Source organism: Alosa sapidissima, chromosome 12 (genome assembly GCF_018492685.1).
Source record: "Alosa sapidissima isolate fAloSap1 chromosome 12, fAloSap1.pri, whole genome shotgun sequence".
Taxonomy (NCBI): domain Eukaryota; kingdom Metazoa; phylum Chordata; class Actinopteri; order Clupeiformes; family Clupeidae; genus Alosa; species Alosa sapidissima.
The window spans coordinates 9,592,092-9,610,102 of record NC_055968.1 but is presented as its reverse complement, the minus strand read 5'-3'; the positions used below and the strand labels follow the sequence as shown (position 1 = coordinate 9,610,102).

The following is an 18,011-nucleotide window of genomic DNA, read 5'->3' as shown; positions in this document are numbered from 1 at the left end:
TCTCTCTCTCTCTCTCTCTCTCTCTCTCTCTCTCTCTCTGTCCTACTCCTCCACTCTTTTTTTTTATCTAAAACACTCTCTCTCTCCTCACCCTCTAACTCCTCATTTTTTCTCCAGCCCCTTAACTATGAGTTGGTCAGGCAGGCTGTACAGCTGTGCAGGCTAGAGGCTGAAAATAGAGTTCCCTTGCTGGGCTGGCACCAGAGTGGGGTGTAACGTACAAAGTAACATGTTACTGTAATCACATTACATTTGTCAGTAATGAGCGGTAGTGAACTCAAAAACGGTGTGTGTGTGTGTGTGTGTGTGTGTGTGTGTGTGTGTAAATGTCCTCCAGGATGCCTTCTGGGGCCTCCTGGTAGGCCTGGCTGTGGGGACTGTCAGAATGATGATGTAGTTTGTGTACGGCATGCCCTCTTGTGGCCAGGAGGAGACATGACCAGCATTGCTGAACATAAAAATGGCACTTAGTAAAAAATACTTTCAAAAACATTTCTATATGTCTACAAACACCATATTTGATGTCCATTTGATTCAGAAGGGCTATGTTGTGCATAAATTATTATATTAACATTTTATTCAAGGCAAATGCCTGGTGCATTGCCAACATTCTTTTTAGGCCTACTGTAGAATTAACCTAGTAACCGTAACTAGCCATTACATAACAAAGGTTCTGTTTATGTCATAAAAGTAACCAAACCACATCATGATAGAACATAGAACATACCTGAAGGTAAATCTAAATTCTACCTCACTCTTTGCTGAGACACTGCAGAGGATAGTTGGTTTGCTCAAAATTCAAGTTCAGATTTATTTAAATAGCGTTTATATAGCTTGGAAAATAGTCACATCTATATATATTTTTATATAGCTGGACACCTTTTTGGTGAGTGAATGGGATTTTTCCGCTTCCTTAACTGCTGCACTGCAGTGCCAGTGGATGGAGTTCATGGCGGGGTGGTGGAGAGCACCCAGGAGATTAGGAAGAAACTCAAGAAGTACAAACTTGAGGACTTGAAGAGAGAGCTGGAGGCTTTGGGCATTCAGCCCGATGAGGACCGTAAGAATGAGAAGAAGCTGAGGAAGGTTCTCCTGAGGGAACTGAAGAGAACGGAGCTGGAGAGAGCCGGGAACGGAGGCGAGGCGGGCGGCAAGGATGAGGCCGCTGAGGCTCTGAATGGGGCCCCGGAGAGGGTGGACCCAGAGGCAGAGAAAGGAGCGGAGAAGTCTGCAGATGGAGGAAGGGCAGCAGCTGGTCTGGACAACGCTGAGCAGCAGGATGGAGACTCGGCTGCAAATGGTCCAATGAAGGAGAAGGGTCAAAAGGAGAAAGTTGCCCTGCTTATCGACCTACTGGCTGACATGACTGACAGCGTGGACAAGGTCAATGGTATCCTAAGCGAGGCCGGATGTGTTCTGAGTGAGTACAGTGACACAGCACAGATCCTTCCAAATGCAAATCTAAACACTTGAGGGTGGAGTTGAGCTAACTTATCTGCAAATGACTTGCTGTAGGGCTAGTTAAAGCAGCTGGGGTGACCAATCCAGAGGAAAAGGAAAAGGACATATCCTGTATGGTGGCTGTCCTGGATGACCTGTTGGACAAGGTTGACTCTAATATGAGTGAGTAGACTATAACTTACCAAACACATTCTCCAGCTTTTGATCAAAGTGCTTGGTATTGATTTTAATGAACCTTTGTTCACTACTGTATAGATACAGTACACGCCACCATTTCAGTTCTCCAGTTGCTGGGCAGGACTGATTTCACTTTTTTTTATTCCCTATTTCAGCTCTGACAGGAGAGCAGCAGGGAGAGAAGGACAGTGAAGTAGTGGCAGTCCATTCTGATATGGTAGCCAAGGTTGACTCCATCTCAAGTGAGTATAGTACACAATGAAGATTCCAGCATTTATGTACACTACTATCTAGTAATGAGCTACTGTGCAGTTAATGAAGGTCTTGGCATTGATTGATTTTAATTGGTTTAATGAACTAGATCAAGCTGCTACCAAGATTCACAGGAATGTGGAGGACGCCACTGACGTCTCTGCCATGCTAAATGACATTCCAGATGGGGTGGATAATGCTATGAGTAAGTTCAAGGAACTACAGAACTACTCAATACTTGAACAAGATTTCCAGCATTACTTGCAATAACCCATGTTTTATAATTTCCTTTTTCAGATCTGGAAGCTGAGCAGAAAGCAGAGAGGGACCGTGAGGTGGAGGCCGTCCTCTCTGATGTTTTAGTCAAAGTTGATTGTGTCTCAAGTGAGTGTAGTAGGGCTACTGATGAACTTTCCAGGATTGAGGTATATTGCCTAGTTCTGATAGTAATGGACTTCTGTGTGTTTTTTGGATTTTTGTATATTTGAAAATAGAGCAACAAAGAGCAAGAGAGGAGGGAACAGCTGAAGCGATTTCTGTTCTTGATGACCTCCTGGATGGCGTAGCCTCTGCTTTGAGTGAGTTTATCAACACGGAAATCCCTGGATGATTAATCATCAAATACTTCTAATGGTTAGGTAACTTTAATATGATTGCTTTGTATTTGACAACAGAGCTAAAAGAAGAAAAGCAGGAAGTGATATCCGAAATAAAGACTGTCCTGAACAACATTCTTGAAGACGTGGACTCTAATCTGAGTGAGTAGCCTATACGACAAAGAGCAGACATCCCAGAATTTGGTTCAATTCTCCCAGGATTGGTACTGATGTATCTTGCTCACTGATGCTTTAGATTTGACCACAACACTGAAAGGAGAAGAGAAGGAGGGCACGTCTGTGGCGAAAGCTGTGCTTACTGATCTCTTGGACAACGTAGACTCTGCTCTGAGTAAGTCTGGAGTAAGAGTGGAATAGCAAACAGATCAACATTTAAACACATGCTGTCTAACATTGATTTTAATCAAATTTACATGCATTTTACTTCACTTCTGTCAGCAGAGCGGGACAAAGCTGCCACTGAGATGGCCCACATAGAGCCTAAGGGTATTCTGGATATGGTGGACACTGACCTGAGTAAGTAAAATGACAAAATGGATCCCAGCTTTCCCTATAAGCGAATATCCCAACATTCCCTATAATGCCTTCCATGTCTGCATTAGATCTGATCAAAGAACTGGACGTGGTTAGAAAGGAGGAAAAGGAGAAAACTGAGGCTATGCACTTGGATGGAGGTGAAGCAGCACATAACATCAAGCCGGACATGCAACTTCTTGAGGGTGAAAAAAAGAGCTGATGTCACTGCCACTAGTGTACTGATCTGGTTGCAAACTGAAAGGAGGATAGATACATGTCAGCTAAGATTCTTTACGCGTATTCATTTGCTTGTAGGTCTGCCACTGGCTCAAGCTGGGCACCTGAGTGTAGGAGAAGCTGCCGCCAAAGACAAGATGGAGGACAAAGAAGCACAGGAAGGTACACAGCAGTCTTAATAGCAGATAAGCAGTTTCCATGACATGCAAAACATTACTGTTTTCAACCCTGAACCTCTGCTCCTTTCAATGTACATAATATATAGATAAGGAGAGTGTTTTACCAGCTGAACACAAACACAAACACAAGACGAGGAGAGGAAAGCGAGGCAGGGGAGCCAAGAGAGGAGCGAAAGCTAAAGAGACCAGGGAGAGTGACCACCCAGGCGGTCAAGACGTAGACAACGAGAAAAGGAAGGAGCCCGAGAGGCAGGGCGACCAAGCAGGAAACAACGTGCTGGGGAAAGACCAATGGAGACCCGCTGCTGTGGACAGGCAGTGGAGGGGACAGAGGTTTGGGCCCAGTGGACACAGAAAACAATCCAGCCATCAGCCTGTCCGAGAGGACAAGAAGGGAGAGAGGGTGGAGAGGCAAAGAAAACCACCAACTGAGAGAGGACAGAGGCGCGGACAGGAGGTGACCACCCCAGCACAGAGGCACGGGAACAAACAGCCCCAGGACATGGGAAGGAACCGATTGAGAGAGAGAGAGATAACACAGATTGGAATGGAAGGATGGAGAGAGGAACCAGAGCTTGGTGGAACAGGGCCTGGGAGCAGGAGAGTCAGGCTGAGCATGGCTGGTATGGTAGAGATGGGTACTGGTACTGGGCTGGCCCGAGGAGGGGACCTGCAGTGGACAGGAGAGACTGAGGAGGAGACCTGCAATAGAAGACCACAAGCAGAGGAAGCACAGTCATGATTAGCCTGCCTGATAAGGTTGCTGCTGCTGCTGGAGTCTTGTAGACTTCTACTGTGCTACAAAATCTCCCTTTTATCACATTAAATCAAAATCACAATCATTATCACTCTTTATTATTAATAATCCAAAAAAATCAATAAAAAATAATATAATGATATTTTGGTTGGATTGTCTGTATTCACTATAAAATATAACAGATAAAACAAAATAACAACAATGTGTACATCTCCATATGACCTCAGTTGAGATGAACATCTTGAACAACTTGCTGGTACATGTTCTTGAAGATGACCTAAATACATTCTTTACTTCTTTCAGTTCTATCTCTACTGACTCTAGCATATATGTGTGTGTTTGTGTCCATAAAAGGTTCACATTGTTGAGTCATTATTATAATGGCTAGAATTGTCCACTCCACCTAGATATCCAGTGTGTGTGACCCTACACTTGGCCTCTAATCATTCTCTTCATTCATATAGGTCCTTGCATCGGATGTTATTATGCTGTAGAAGCATCAAAGATTTTGAGACCTTCCAGGACAGTTATTGATAGTCAGAACAGGACATCACTGGAAACTGAATGTCAGTCAGTGTGTAACAGGGTGTGGCAATAAAGAAGCCATTTTTATGACATGGTTATTTATCTTATGCGATGAATATGTACATTTTCAATACATTCCTTTCATGAGTCCACATTATATTTAATTGCTACATGAATATATGTAAGAAATTTAATAAGCAATGCAATATTTATCACCAAATTAATTGATATAAGTGCACTTTTCCCCTGCATATCGTGGAAATTTACATCTCATCTCTGCAAAACATGAATTTTGTATTATTGTAAGTAATTTAACTCTGCTAAGTCTATTATTCTGTTTTGATGAAATATACAAATATCCCTGCTGTCAACAACACACATTTTCGACCATTTTGAAGCGCCTGAACTCCACTCTTTATTTGAACGAATCTCCTTTTTCTGCATTCGCAATTATTTGGCCTGAGATTTTTCAAATGAGCCTTCATGTTGCCCGTTCCCTGTGGGACTCATTACAGACCGAGATTATCATCTTCAATATTCACCAAACACACTCAAACACTCCTCAACTTCCCTTAAAGAGTCTGCTGAGAACACTCTTCAAAAAGTAAAAGAGAAAAATGTCTCTCTTCAAAAAGAAATGTTTTAAAAATATATATATATCACACTTACTAAATGACCTGTTCAGACAGAGAGAGAGAGAGAGAGATGATGCAGAGTGGTGATTCCAAGAAGCGATGCTGTCAAGAGACTACTGTACTGGGGCAGCCGTGGCCTATTGGTTAGCGCTTCGGACTTGTAACCGGAGGGTTGTCGGTTCGAACCCCAGCCAGTAGGCACGGCTGAAGTGCCCTTGAGCAAGGCACCTAACCCCTCACTGCTCCCCAGGCGACGCTGTTGTTGCAGGCAGCTCACTGCGCCGGGATTAGTGTGTGCTTCACCTCACTGTGTGTTCACTGTGTGCTGAGTGTGTTTCACTAATTCTTGGATTGGGATAAATGCAGAGACCAAATTTCCCTCACGGGATCAAAAGAGTATATATACTTATATACTGTCAAGATCTTCGTTCTGTGCATTGATTTTCTGCGTGCGCAGGAAGATGACCTCTGGTTGAATCACAAACATTCATTGCTGCAATCCAAGGCTGCACTTCAACCAGAAGGCAATGCTAATAGCGTAGGATATGGAACTGAAAGCCACAAACGTAAACACACCCACATGCCCAGACATTAATGCACAAACACTGTTATCGCCACAGAACAGACGTGTGCTCTGCTCTCCCCCTCTGACCTGGTCTCTGACACCTACCCACCTCTTGCTTGCCAAGAGAAATAGCTAGATCAGACTCGCTGCACTAGCTGAGCACTTATCCACCCAAATTCGAGGAAAACCCTGATTAGATAACACTCTCTCTCACACACACTCACACACAAAGATACAGACCCACACAGCAACAAACACACGCGCGCACACACACACACACAGACACAATCATGTACTTGATGAGTTTCTTGGCTTCTTCCAGAAGTATCTTACTCTCTATTGACTCGGTCTTATTAAACCTGTTCATTACCAGACTTTATTGCCTCAGAAATAGTGTGTGCACAGACTTGTGTGTGTGTGTCTCTCTCTGTGTGTGTGGGTGTATATGTGTGTTCATGCATGCATATATTGGCGCCTGGGGTTGGCAATCTACAACTTAATGTTATCTTTATTGCTAAACTGAAATTAGTCTTGGTGAGTTTGCATTTGTGTGTGTGTGTGTGTGTGTCTCGCTCTCTCTCTGTGCATTATGATGACGTGCTGTGTACTGATGGCAGAACATCTTGACAGACATTTATTTTCATCAGGTCCATTCTCAGCTGAGTGATTTTATCACTGTGTGAGGTCTTAAAAACCTGTTAGGAATAAACAGACAACTGCGAGGAATCAGTCCTGCATTTACGAGCCTGACGCACACACAAACACACACAGACACACACACAGAGGGTAGTGGAGAGAGATAACATGCTGTTGTTCATTAAATGTCACTAATTACACTTTTAAAAAAGCAATTTCTCATTTACTTTCGCACATTCTTGCTTGGACGTCTGTGTGATTGTGTCTCTCTGTGTGTGTGTGTGTGTGTCTGCATGTGTGTGCATGCATGGTGCCTGTGCATCAATTTGTCTATCTTACAGTAAAACAGACTGTTTATGTAGAGATGTTTAAACTATACTTATACTTAAACTATCTTAAATCAGATGTTTACATTTTAGGCCAAATTTGGATCTGCAGACCCTCTGGTCCAACTGACCTATGACACTGGAAATGAAGGGTTCAGATGCAAAAGCCTCTAAATGCCACCTATGTCAAAAATGAGATAAAGATGGTGAGGGGATGCTCTCCACACATAGTATACGCTAATCAAATAATTTAACTTCTAAACCCACTAAATACCACTCTCTTCCTGGTCTGAAATATCGATTTATAGGCAAAAACCTATAGGAGCCTGAATTTAAATGCTCATTTAAAAGAAAAGTGCTCAGACGGATTTAGAGGGTTTTGCATCTGAACTCTTCAAATATACTCTTGCCTCCTGTGCAACTCAAACAGTACCACTAGATGGCAACATTTCACCTACAAGGCAGGATCTAGAGTCCAATCCTTTGAGGAGGTATATGTGTATGTGTGTGTGCGCGCCTATATGTCTGTTTGAATATATCTGTTTGTTTCTGTGCATCTCTCTCTCTGTGTGTGTGTGTGTGTGTGTGTTTGAGCATGCATACATAGCTGGAGCACCATCTCATTCTCCCGATTCTGGATCCAGTGCACCACTTCCTTCCCTCAACATATGCAGTATCTGGAGGAGCATCTGTGAGTCTCTCTCTCTCTCTCCACACACTGCTGGCAGTTTGTTCTTCCTGGAGGAGGCCAGATATCCTCTATCTTGTGATCTCATTGTCCAGGCTGTGGTGTCTGCTCTCTGTGTGGCTCTTAGTTACCCCAGTCCCCGGTCATTGGGGACCTGTCACAGTGGTCAAGTACACGTCCACGGTCACTTATCAGGGTTGCTTATCACAACAGGCCGCAAAGCCTACTGCCACTGTGGTGAGAAGCATGGATTATTGGACTGTGCGGGCTACAGTATATGTTTGGGAAGTTGTGTCTAGTGAATAAATATCTTATTTATTTTTTGTGTTATTTACACACTCGCACACGCACGCACTCATACATGTGGAACATAAAAGGAAGAGTGACTTTGACAGGGTAGACATATTAAACGCCCCTCAAATGACACTAATCTTGAGCTGCCGTTCCACTTAATTATGCACACATTAATCTATTATCCTCAGAAAAAAATAAACAAACTTGGATGACACTAGCTAATAAACACACATACTCACACACACACACACACGCATGCAAAAGTGTCCTTCAAAAACCAGCCTAACTCATCTCAGACAGCTCCATCAGTCAAACATGCCGTCTGTATTCTCCATGCCCTGCCGTTTTCTTCTCTCATTTCATTCATTTGCCCTCCGTCTGATTAGCCCTGCGCTTATACTAGAGAGGAACCCGAATCCGAATACGTTGATGGGGCGAGCACACACAATATGATGGAAACAGGCTTTGTTTTCTACTTGAATTTTCTTGGGCAAAACAGAACCCTTACTTTCATCATTACCAAACAAGATAATAAGTCCAATTGACCTATGGCTAAGCCCCGCCCCCTCCACTCACTTGGACAAACAGTCAAGATTCTGTGACAGGTGCTATGGCAGCTGTCGCAGTAGGAGACATTTCACAGGAGGCAATTGATGATTTTTGGAGACAGAAAGATTACAGGTGCTGGTTATATAATAAGAATATCATGGAAAAAGTTGATTTATTTCAGTAATTCCATTCAAAAAGTTAAACCTGTATAATGTATACATTCATTCCACAGACTGATATATTTCAAGTGTTTATTTCTTTTAATTTTGATGATTATAACTGACAACTAATGAAAACACCAAATTCAGTATCGGAAAATTAGAATACTGTGAAAAGTTTCAATATTGAAGACACCTGGTGCCACACTCTAATCAGCTAATTAACTCAAAACACCTGCAAAGGCCTTTAAATGGTCTCTCAGTCTAGTTCTGTAGGCTACACAATCATGGGGAAGACTGCTGACTTGACAGTTGTCCAAAAGACAGCCATTGACACCTTGCACAAAGAGGGCAAGACACAAAAGGTCATTGCTAAAGAGGCTGGCTGTTCACAGAGCTCTGTGTCCAAGCACATTAGAGAGGTGAAGAGAAGGAAAAGATGTGGTAGAAAAAAGTGTACAAGCAATAGGGATAACCGCACCCTGTAGAGGATTGTGAAACAAAACCCATTCAAAAATGTGGGGGAGATTCACAAAGAGTGGACTGCAGCTGGAGTCAGTGCTTCAAGAACCACCACGCACAGACGTATGCAAGACATGGGTTTCAGCTGTCGCATTACTTGTCAAGCCACTCTTGAACAAGAAACAGCATCAGAAGTGTCTCGCCTGGCTAAAGACAAAAAGGACTGGACTGCTGCTGAGTGGTCCAAAGTTATGTTCTCTGATGAAAGTAAATGTTGCATTTCCTTTGGAAATCAAGGTCCCAGAGTCTAGAGGAAGAGAGGATAGGCACAGAATCCACGTTGCTTGAAGTCCAGTGCAGTTTCCACAGTCAGTGATGGTTTGGGGTGCCATGTCATCTGCTGGTGTTGGTCCATTGTGTTTTCTGAGGTCCAGGGTCAACGCAGCTGTCTACCAGGAAGTTTTAGAGCACTTCATGCTTCCTGCTGCTGACCAACTTTATGGAGATGCAGATTTCTTTTTCCAACAGGACCTGGCACCTGCACACAGTGTCAAAGCTACCAGTACCTGGTTTAAGGACCATGGTATCCCTGTTCTTAATTGGCCTGACCTTAACCCCATAGAACATCTATGGGTTATTGTGAAGAGGAAGATGCGATATGCCAGACCCAACAATGCAGAAGAGCTGAAGGTCACTATCAGAGCAACCTGGGCTCTCATAACACCAGAGCAGTGCCACAGAATGATCAACTCCATGCCACACCGCATTGCTGCAGTAATTCAGGCAAAATTTGGGAATTTCATTAGTTGTCAGTTATAATAATCAAAATGAAAAGAAATAAACATTTGAAATATATCAGTCTGTGTGTAATGAATCAATATAATATACAAGTTTCACTTTTTTAATGGAATTACTGACTGCCATTGCCCCCTTGGGATTGCAAATGGGGGGCAATGGCAGTGAGACAAGCCCGTGGGATTGCATAGGGGGCAGTGTTGCCACAGTTACCTTGAAAAAGTAATCTGATTACTGATTACTCCTTTAAAAAGTAACTTAGTTACTTTTAAAATCAAGTAATCAGTAAAGTAACTAAGTTAGATTTCAAGTTACTTTATTAGTTACTTTCAGCAGCTGCCGACAACACCCCCCACCGTCTCAACATAAAAATGATAACCGGTTTTGCCAATACTCACTATACTGGAAGTGCATTTTAACAATGTATAGCAGACATCCCAACCTAACCTACTTAGATACTGAAATGCAGATGTTTGTTCAATAATGTCTAGTCAGTACACCAAATAAGGAAGGCCTATTGATATAAATTGTGATAGTAAAATATGTAGATTTTGGTAGTTTGGCCTTTTCATGTACCCTTGGCAACTAGCCATCTAGTATAGGCCTGAGTAATATGCAAATGAAATTACACTTGTTAAACTCACCTCAACAAGTCTTTTGCAATCATTTAACCCGCCGTGAGCAATGCTAAAGTCACTGTTACAAACAGTGCAGTGTGCAATGCTATCATTATGTTTTACTCTTATGAGACAATTGGGTACACTTTTGTGTAGTCTGATGTGAAATGGGTCTTAAATGTTCCTTTTTGAGGGGCACTGACTCTGCCATGACGCTCCTGTTCCTAGATACACTAACTGAACTGATTAATTAAGTTCGGGAGAAAAGAGATATAAGCCCACCTACACTGAAAACTGATTGGTTGATTTAGCAAAACAGACCAGGATGCTCTCTGTCTTGGATGCGCTTGCAGGCACACACGCACCACTCCTCTCTCTCTCCCTCTCCGTTGTGTGCGTGTTAAACTTACAGTACTGTAGATGCACACGCGCAGTCCGGTCTGGCTTGCGTGCTCTTGTTCGCTCTAGGTTCCGGGAGATTTTATGTCATTTGCGGGCGCCAGGATATCAATATGTGGGAGACTCCCAAAACTTCGGGAGACTTGGGATGTCTAACTAGACAGCACGTAGTCGCCAGCACAGAATGTACAACGTACCTTAATGTTGTCGTGTTTAGCTGACACAAACTCAAAATAATGACTGTATAGATAAAACGTGCATCTCTCTCCTCCCTCCATTGTTGTTTACGTTTGTGTCACTGCGTGGTTTTACACGTGAGTTGTCCTCATGCTGAAAAGGTTGGCATAGCCTACATGACGTTAATCCCCGAGACAAGAAGAAAAAAAGTAACTTTAATCTGATTAGGCTACTGGTTTGTAAATAGTAGCGCGTTAGATTACTCGTTACCGAAAAAAGTGGTCAAAATAGACTAACGCGTTACTAAGTAATGCGTTACTGGCATCACTGCCAGCGACAAGCAACGAGTGGTAGACAGTGTGATGTCACTTATACTGTAGGCCAGGGGTCCCCAACCTTTTATGTACCATGGACCGGTTTGATTCCTATTTTTTTTTCACGGACGGGGGGGGGGGGGGTTCGGGGGTTCCATGTTCCATATGTGTTGTGCATGCATTACTTGAAAAGAACTATAGCTCCAGTTATGTATGAACAGTGAAGGTAACGATCTCTTGTGAAAAACGTGAACTTGAAAAAGTGAAAATTGAACAATATGAACTATGAATATTGAACAACTTGAAGCTACAGTACATCTATAAGTGCGAACATGCTTAACAAAATATGGGAACAAAACATGGGAACTAAACGTGCATTACGAATATAATCAGTGGGAGCCCTGCTTGTTTCCCTGCAACAGGATTGTAAGGAAATGTCTGCAGTAGGCAGGCACATCACATCTACAGGTGACTGTTGTATCGTTGAGGTTAGATAGTGTCTGTTTGTTTTATTTATGATATCATTCACATTTCATATCCAAACAACATCATGTCAAGTGTGAAGTCGGTCAAATTAATGGGAAGAGATATCTATAGAACAGAAAGACAGACAGGTGGGTACAAACATAAAGACACAGACAGACGTTCCTTGCTCTATTACATAGAAATTTAGATAGATAGATAATAATGTCTTTGTTCACCTCTACCCAAACCTGCGGTGACATCTTATACTCCCTTTGGCCTCATGTGCTCGCAGCTGGGGTCTCACAGCTCTTGAGTTGTACGAGGATGAAATATTTAGGTGAACAGGGTAAAACAGACCTACAGAGACGGCCTTCAGCCTCCCTCTCTCTCTCTAGCTCTCTTTCTCTCTCCTCTCTCTTTCTTCTGACTTTCTGACTACTCTTGCTCTTTTCTACTAGTTCATTCCCATTTTTCCTCTTTGCTTTATTTCACTATCTATCTATCTTCATCTCTCTCTCCTACACACACCACACACACTAGATTTTTCTTGATGAGAGCACTTTTCCACGTAAGCAGGGCCATCACAAACCCACCCACACTCTTGCTCTCAAAAGAGCAGAGAACACACACACACACATACACTTACACAAAGAGTTATGCAAACACACTAAATACCATCTTGTTTTAACACCATCTTGTACTGGAGAAGCGCAGCCCTAACCACTGTGAGAAAGTCTTTATTCTCCAGAAAGGCAGCAGGTACTGTATGGCAAAACTCTCAAAGGGTCATATTGCTTATAAGTGCTACTTCAGAATCAACTATATTCCCTACAACAACCACAGTACCTGTGATATACACTGCTTTAAGCAATACATCTGGGGCCCGACGTCCTCAAGCACTTAAACTTTCCATTAATAATTCTCCTAAATGCCACTAAATCTTTCTGGCCTCTTAAAATATGTTTCAGTGTGCAGCCAAGAGCAACGTTTACTCAGACATGGTGTGTGTTTGAGGATGGAGTGGGGGGGCATCTGGAGAGGGTGTGGCTGACCTTTTTGCTTCTGCTGACTGTTCATAATGGACACTATTATTACCACTCATGCCTGCTGGAGTATACTGAGAATTTTTATCAAACATATTTCTAAAATAGTAACACTGTACTTAAACCTAGATTTCATTAAAGTAATATGTATCAGACACTATCTAATGTTGTACGAGTGTATCCCAGAATGCAATGCAAGTGAATGCTATAATGTGTAATGTTGCATTATGCCGGTAATTGTAGCTGTATTTGCGTTTACCATGTTGTGTATTTGTTAGCGTGTTTATGTGTGTGGTAAACCCTTATTGTGTGTTGCCCTATCTGTGTCTGTGTATGCCTTCATGCCTTTTCCAATAATTGGCCATTCTGGCTAAAGGTGATTCCTGGCTGCGGAAGTGATCGTTATAGTATACAAATGGATGTTAGCTGTCATTATGATGGTTGATATGCTATGACAGGACAGTGCTTAATTCTCAGTGTCATTACTATGATTATTTAAAATTATCTTGACAATTTTGCATGTCATAAAGCCTATGTAAAATTCTCATATGTTGCCATGCCATCAGATCATTTGAAAGCTGCTCTGATGATTAAAAATAATGGTCACGTATAAGTAAGTATAAGTATATACTTCTTTGATCCCGTGAGGGAAATTTGGTCTCTGCCCGTGAATTAGTGAAACACACTCAGCACACAGTGTCACACAGAGAGGTGAAGCACAAACTAATCCCGACGCAGTGAGCTGCCTGCAACAACAGCGGCGCTCGGGGAGCAGTGAGGGGTTAGGTGCCTTGCTCAAGGGCACTTTAGCCGCTTCCTACTGGTCAGTGTTCGAACCAGCAACCCTCCGGTTACAAGTCCGAAGCGCTAACCAGTAGGCCACGGCTGCCTTTAACGTGACATTGCTATTTGATATGTTTATAACATGATTATGTCAGTCTTATTACATTTAGTTTAAGTGGTCTATTACCATACCACAATATAAGTAAAATTGGGTAATAACATCACACTCTAATCATATCACCACATGTTTGTTCCATAATGATTTCTAGACTATAAATGACTCACCTATCCCTCACAAACATCTACAAACTCATCAAACATGTCATCTTGACTGTACTGTAAAACAGAGACTATCTTGTGGTGTGTGTGTGTGCTTTAGGTCCAGAGTGGTTTGGGGAGGCATGTGATTCTACTGACAGATGATGAGGATGTCTTCCTCCTCCCAGCTCTGCGGTCCCAGTGGCCAGGTTTGCTGATATGGAGAGATGCTTTTGTTGATGAGGTGCATGCCTCACCAGCCAACACTGCCACAATCGAATTACTCTCGCAGCAAAGCCAATATCTATTCAGGAGCCTGATATCATTGCATCTTTCAGAAACGTTTACTCAATTAGGGGGATGAAGATGATTGCCAGCAGCAGCAACTGCGGCAGCAACCTCTCGTGTCTGATTAGGATTTTATCTCTGTGAATTAAGAGGCCCGAGACAGATTTTTGAGCAGCTTTTTTGCCCCTTGTGCTAAAATGTTTGGCAAAGTACTCTGGGGCTGATGGTCCAAAAAGTAAAGTTGCGAACAATTCTACTTTTTATTTATTTTTTTCACGTTATTGTATTTGGTCCTTAATAAGTCAAGAGGAAGCCGTGCCGAACATCTGAAGATGATTTGAAAATATGATTCATGAAACCATTTACATTAGTTTGGGGACATCCAAGTACCTGTCTTCTGAGACTTGTTTGGGAGATCTTAAATACCCACTTCAATTCCTTCCTCAGTTGGCATCAAAGCCAGCTTGCACTTATTTTGAATCATATCAAAGAAAGTTACAATTTCCCTGAGTAACAAGATCATTTCTCTCAAAGTTCTTCAAAAATGTCCAAACATTACCTGTCCATTAACTCATTGAGTGCCAAAAACGTAGTATTACGTTTTTCCTTCCCATGCGTTGAGTGCCAAAAACGTAATATTACGTTTTTAGCTTTTTTTAAATTACGAAACTAGACACTCTAAGGGCTAAGCTACACCAGGCGCGTAACTGAAGCGTTCCGTTCGTGTTGCGTCTGCTGCAACAATTAGAATACATTGTAATCAATGGAAGTAGCTACACCAGACGTGACAGTGGGGCGTAAGCGCTGTGTATGTTAGGGCAAAGATCCTTGATTACTAGCAAGATAGAGCAACGTAATTCGTTACTATGGGAGCAAAACGGGACAGTTCCGGTCTGCATAAGTGGGAGTGTCACTCTACGTCACTAAATAAACTTTCTCTCATAATAAGCAATGAGAACAGATAAACATAATTGTGTTCACAGTATTATTGTCCATAATCATGTATGATACCAATGAATCATTCTTAAGGACATGATATGAATAATTTAATTAGTCATGTGAACTGAGCTAGCTTAAAATGCTATACAAGTGGATGGGAGTAGCTATGGCAATACAGCTATGCGCCAACAAGTGACTAGTAGTTGAAGGACTTCGCTTAAACTTAATATACTGTTGCAAATTCACGTGAGTATAAACTATCCACTTTAACTAATGTCAGTAATGTTATTCAGCTAGTTGTCATTTCAAAGAAATTACACTTCTCCGTTTAAAATGTTACCTTAGCTAAGAGTCTAGCTAGCATGCTAACAACCGGACAGTAAATGGCAGCAGCATGGTCTGATATTAAGTTATTTTATTACAAATCCAAACGCTAAAAAATTACACTTTTAGGCTTGAAATGATCCCAAACACTTACAGATTATGACAACATTTTCCAAAAAACCCTCAACAAATCCAGAAAGACATAATGACCAATTTATTGGTTATTCTGGTCTGCATAAAGGGGGATTTTCCCCCCCTCCCCCTTGCAATAATCGAACGCGGAAATTGTCGAACGTTTGCGCCTCTCGCTCCGCTTTAACCCTCTCTGGTTAGGGGTTTGCACGGACGTCACGTTCTGGCCGGTAACCATGGTAACCCAGCACGCGCGGCCATATTGCCGATACTCGGTGAATGAAGTACAATGGAGTATTATGCACTTTGGATATCTTACGTGACTGTAGCCGTGTCTAAACAACAGAAAAGCTCATCAAAATGTGTCTAAGATGCAAAGGCATATAGGGCAGGACTTGGACCACAAGAAAATGTGCGATGTTTCGAGAAATTACATTTTATTGGCAGCGCAGATCCATATGAGTTGGGTGAGGGAGACGAAGTACCAAGTTCAACCACAAGCGCCCCCCCTTCCTCTGATAACTTCTGGCATTATTCTCCTTTCTCCCTGGTTTTTTAATAACTTATGGAAGTCAATACCTTCACCAGATGTTTTTCTCATTCTGACCTATTGGTACAACCTAAAACACGGCAATAACTAACCATTTTCCTTGACGATGTTAGGGATTTACTTCAGTGCCTAATGCTTTCTAATGAGGCGAGTATCTCCAATATGGCAACGTCCAAATCTGATGACACGCCGTGCAAACCCCTAGCCTGGTAAACCAGACCCTGGAATCTTTCAGATTAAGGGTCTGGCCACGAGTAATGAAAATGGCCTCAGTGTTTCCCCTAGAAATTTTTCCAGCAGCGGTGCTATTACTTGGGGGGGGGGGGGGGGGGGGGGGGGGGGGTTGTTGCGCATTTTTTTTTTTTTTTTATATCATACCTTCGTGTTTCTTTTGTGGACATTTTCAGCTTTCTTTTACATTATTGGTTAAAAATGATAGAAGAAAAATGAAATGGCACAACCCAGAAAAAGATTATTTACAATTTATTTAAATTTGTCTTAATGGCAAAGGCCACACCCAATCTGCGAGCACTTAATTTTTCTGGGCTTTTCAAAGAACATCTCTAAGGCTCTTTGGTAATTGAATTGAATTGTTGGGGGGGCATTAATGCTGACACGCATGCACGTAGCCAGATGCTCTCCTTGTAGTCTATTTCTCAGTCCCAAAACAACAAACCCACGTATAAAAAAGTAAATACTCACTTTTCTTCTACATCACTCCCACAGTTACCATACAACTCACTCACAATTAACTCGAAAAGGACCTAGGCTACTTGATTGAAGTGCGACCGTTCGTCTCACCGTCAAGAGAACGCTGAAGTTATGAGAACACGTCTTTCTGATAAGAGAATGTAGGCTCCTATGTCTAATGCCGCAAACGTAGAAAAGGTCTGTTTGTGATAGCCTATTATAGCTAAGTGGACAGAATTTAGGCTATACGTATATGCCAACATATGCTCATATTTCCTTTAACTATCAGAAAGTTTAAACAGGCCTAGACTGTGTTCGCCTATCTTTCCCATGCAAACATTACATGTAGCCCTACGCTAACGTTACAAGTCTAGGCTACAATTAACGTTAATACCATACACCTTGTAGCACATTGGTTTACTCTATTGCATTACTTACGTTTTAATAATTTGTCGTTGAATGTTGATGGAGGCTCATCTTTGGGAAATCAGCTCTCTGGATAAAATTGTCAGCCGGAGAGTTCTCAGAGTTGACGACACCGGACGTAAATCCAATCAGCAGAAAGAACCGCATCACAACAGTAGGCTAAATCGCAACAAACTCCCCCCCCATGTTAAATTCATTTCGGTAATCATGAATTGGTTTCTTTTATTTGATGTAGGCTAGGAGAGGAGGATGCATGTTTCACATTAGTGTCAATGTGTCAAAGCAGGCTTTGGATCAGAGGAATTGCTCAAGCTTAACATATGGCATAGGCTACAAGTGAATTCACGGCATACAAACAGCTTCGTGATGAAATATAACTAATATCATTTTTTATTGTCACCAGGCCTATAAGTAGGCTATTTATTGTGTAACCTACAAGTGAACGATGACACCATAGGCTACACTGTGGCGGAGCAAGACCCCATCAGTCGGATAGCTAAACAATGTAACCGTGTTCAGAACGTAGGCTAGCCATATGGGCTGCAGACTTGTCTTTGGGCTTGTAATCACCTGACACATCATGCCGCATATATGTCCTGAATAATGAGAGGCTAAGTGCGGATTTGATGCACTTAACTTACTCAAGACTTTCAGAAAACAATTTCGAGATGACGTTGGCCATTGTGCTTTTACAGTGTGTTAAGTGAATCTCGTGATATTATGTTGCAGCGGCGCTGAAAATCCAGCGGCGGCGCTGCGCCGCTGTTAAATACACTG

At 42.2% G+C, this 18,011-nt stretch overlaps 1 protein-coding gene across 3 annotated transcripts; it reads left to right on the top strand.

Annotated features, from left to right (window-relative positions):
* Positions 1-650: 650 nt before the first annotated feature.
* LOC121677665 lies at positions 651-4,336 on the top strand. Of its 3 annotated transcripts, none has more exons than XM_042056560.1 (12): positions 651-1,420; positions 1,516-1,623; positions 1,794-1,880; positions 2,000-2,095; positions 2,188-2,274; positions 2,385-2,468; positions 2,565-2,648; positions 2,743-2,838; positions 2,949-3,023; positions 3,110-3,226; positions 3,339-3,422; positions 3,526-4,336. In XM_042056560.1, the coding sequence occupies exons 1-12, from the start codon at positions 895-897 to the stop codon at positions 4,179-4,181; spliced, it is 2,100 nt and encodes a 699-aa protein (XP_041912494.1). In that variant the 5' UTR covers positions 651-894; the 3' UTR covers positions 4,182-4,336. The 3 variants fall into 3 exon arrangements, with proteins under 3 accessions (XP_041912494.1, XP_041912495.1, XP_041912493.1); XM_042056561.1 differs by having other exon boundaries at positions 2,946-3,023; positions 3,110-3,181; XM_042056559.1 differs by having other exon boundaries at positions 2,946-3,023.
* The last annotated feature ends 13,675 nt before the right edge of the window (positions 4,337-18,011 follow it).

What these genes read in the sequence shown, in the direction of transcription:
- LOC121677665 (XM_042056559.1), top strand. Translation starts at nt 895, where the DNA reads ATGGGATTTTTCCGCTTCCTTAACTGCTGCACTGCAGTGCCAGTGGAT. An exon ending in CGAGGCCGGATGTGTTCTGA is followed by an intron (nt 1,421 to 1,515) that starts GTGAGTACAGTG and finishes GACTTGCTGTAG; the next exon opens with GGCTAGTTAAAGCAGCTGGG. An exon ending in CAACGTAGACTCTGCTCTGA is followed by an intron (nt 2,839 to 2,945) that starts GTAAGTCTGGAG and finishes CACTTCTGTCAG; the next exon opens with CAGAGCGGGACAAAGCTGCC.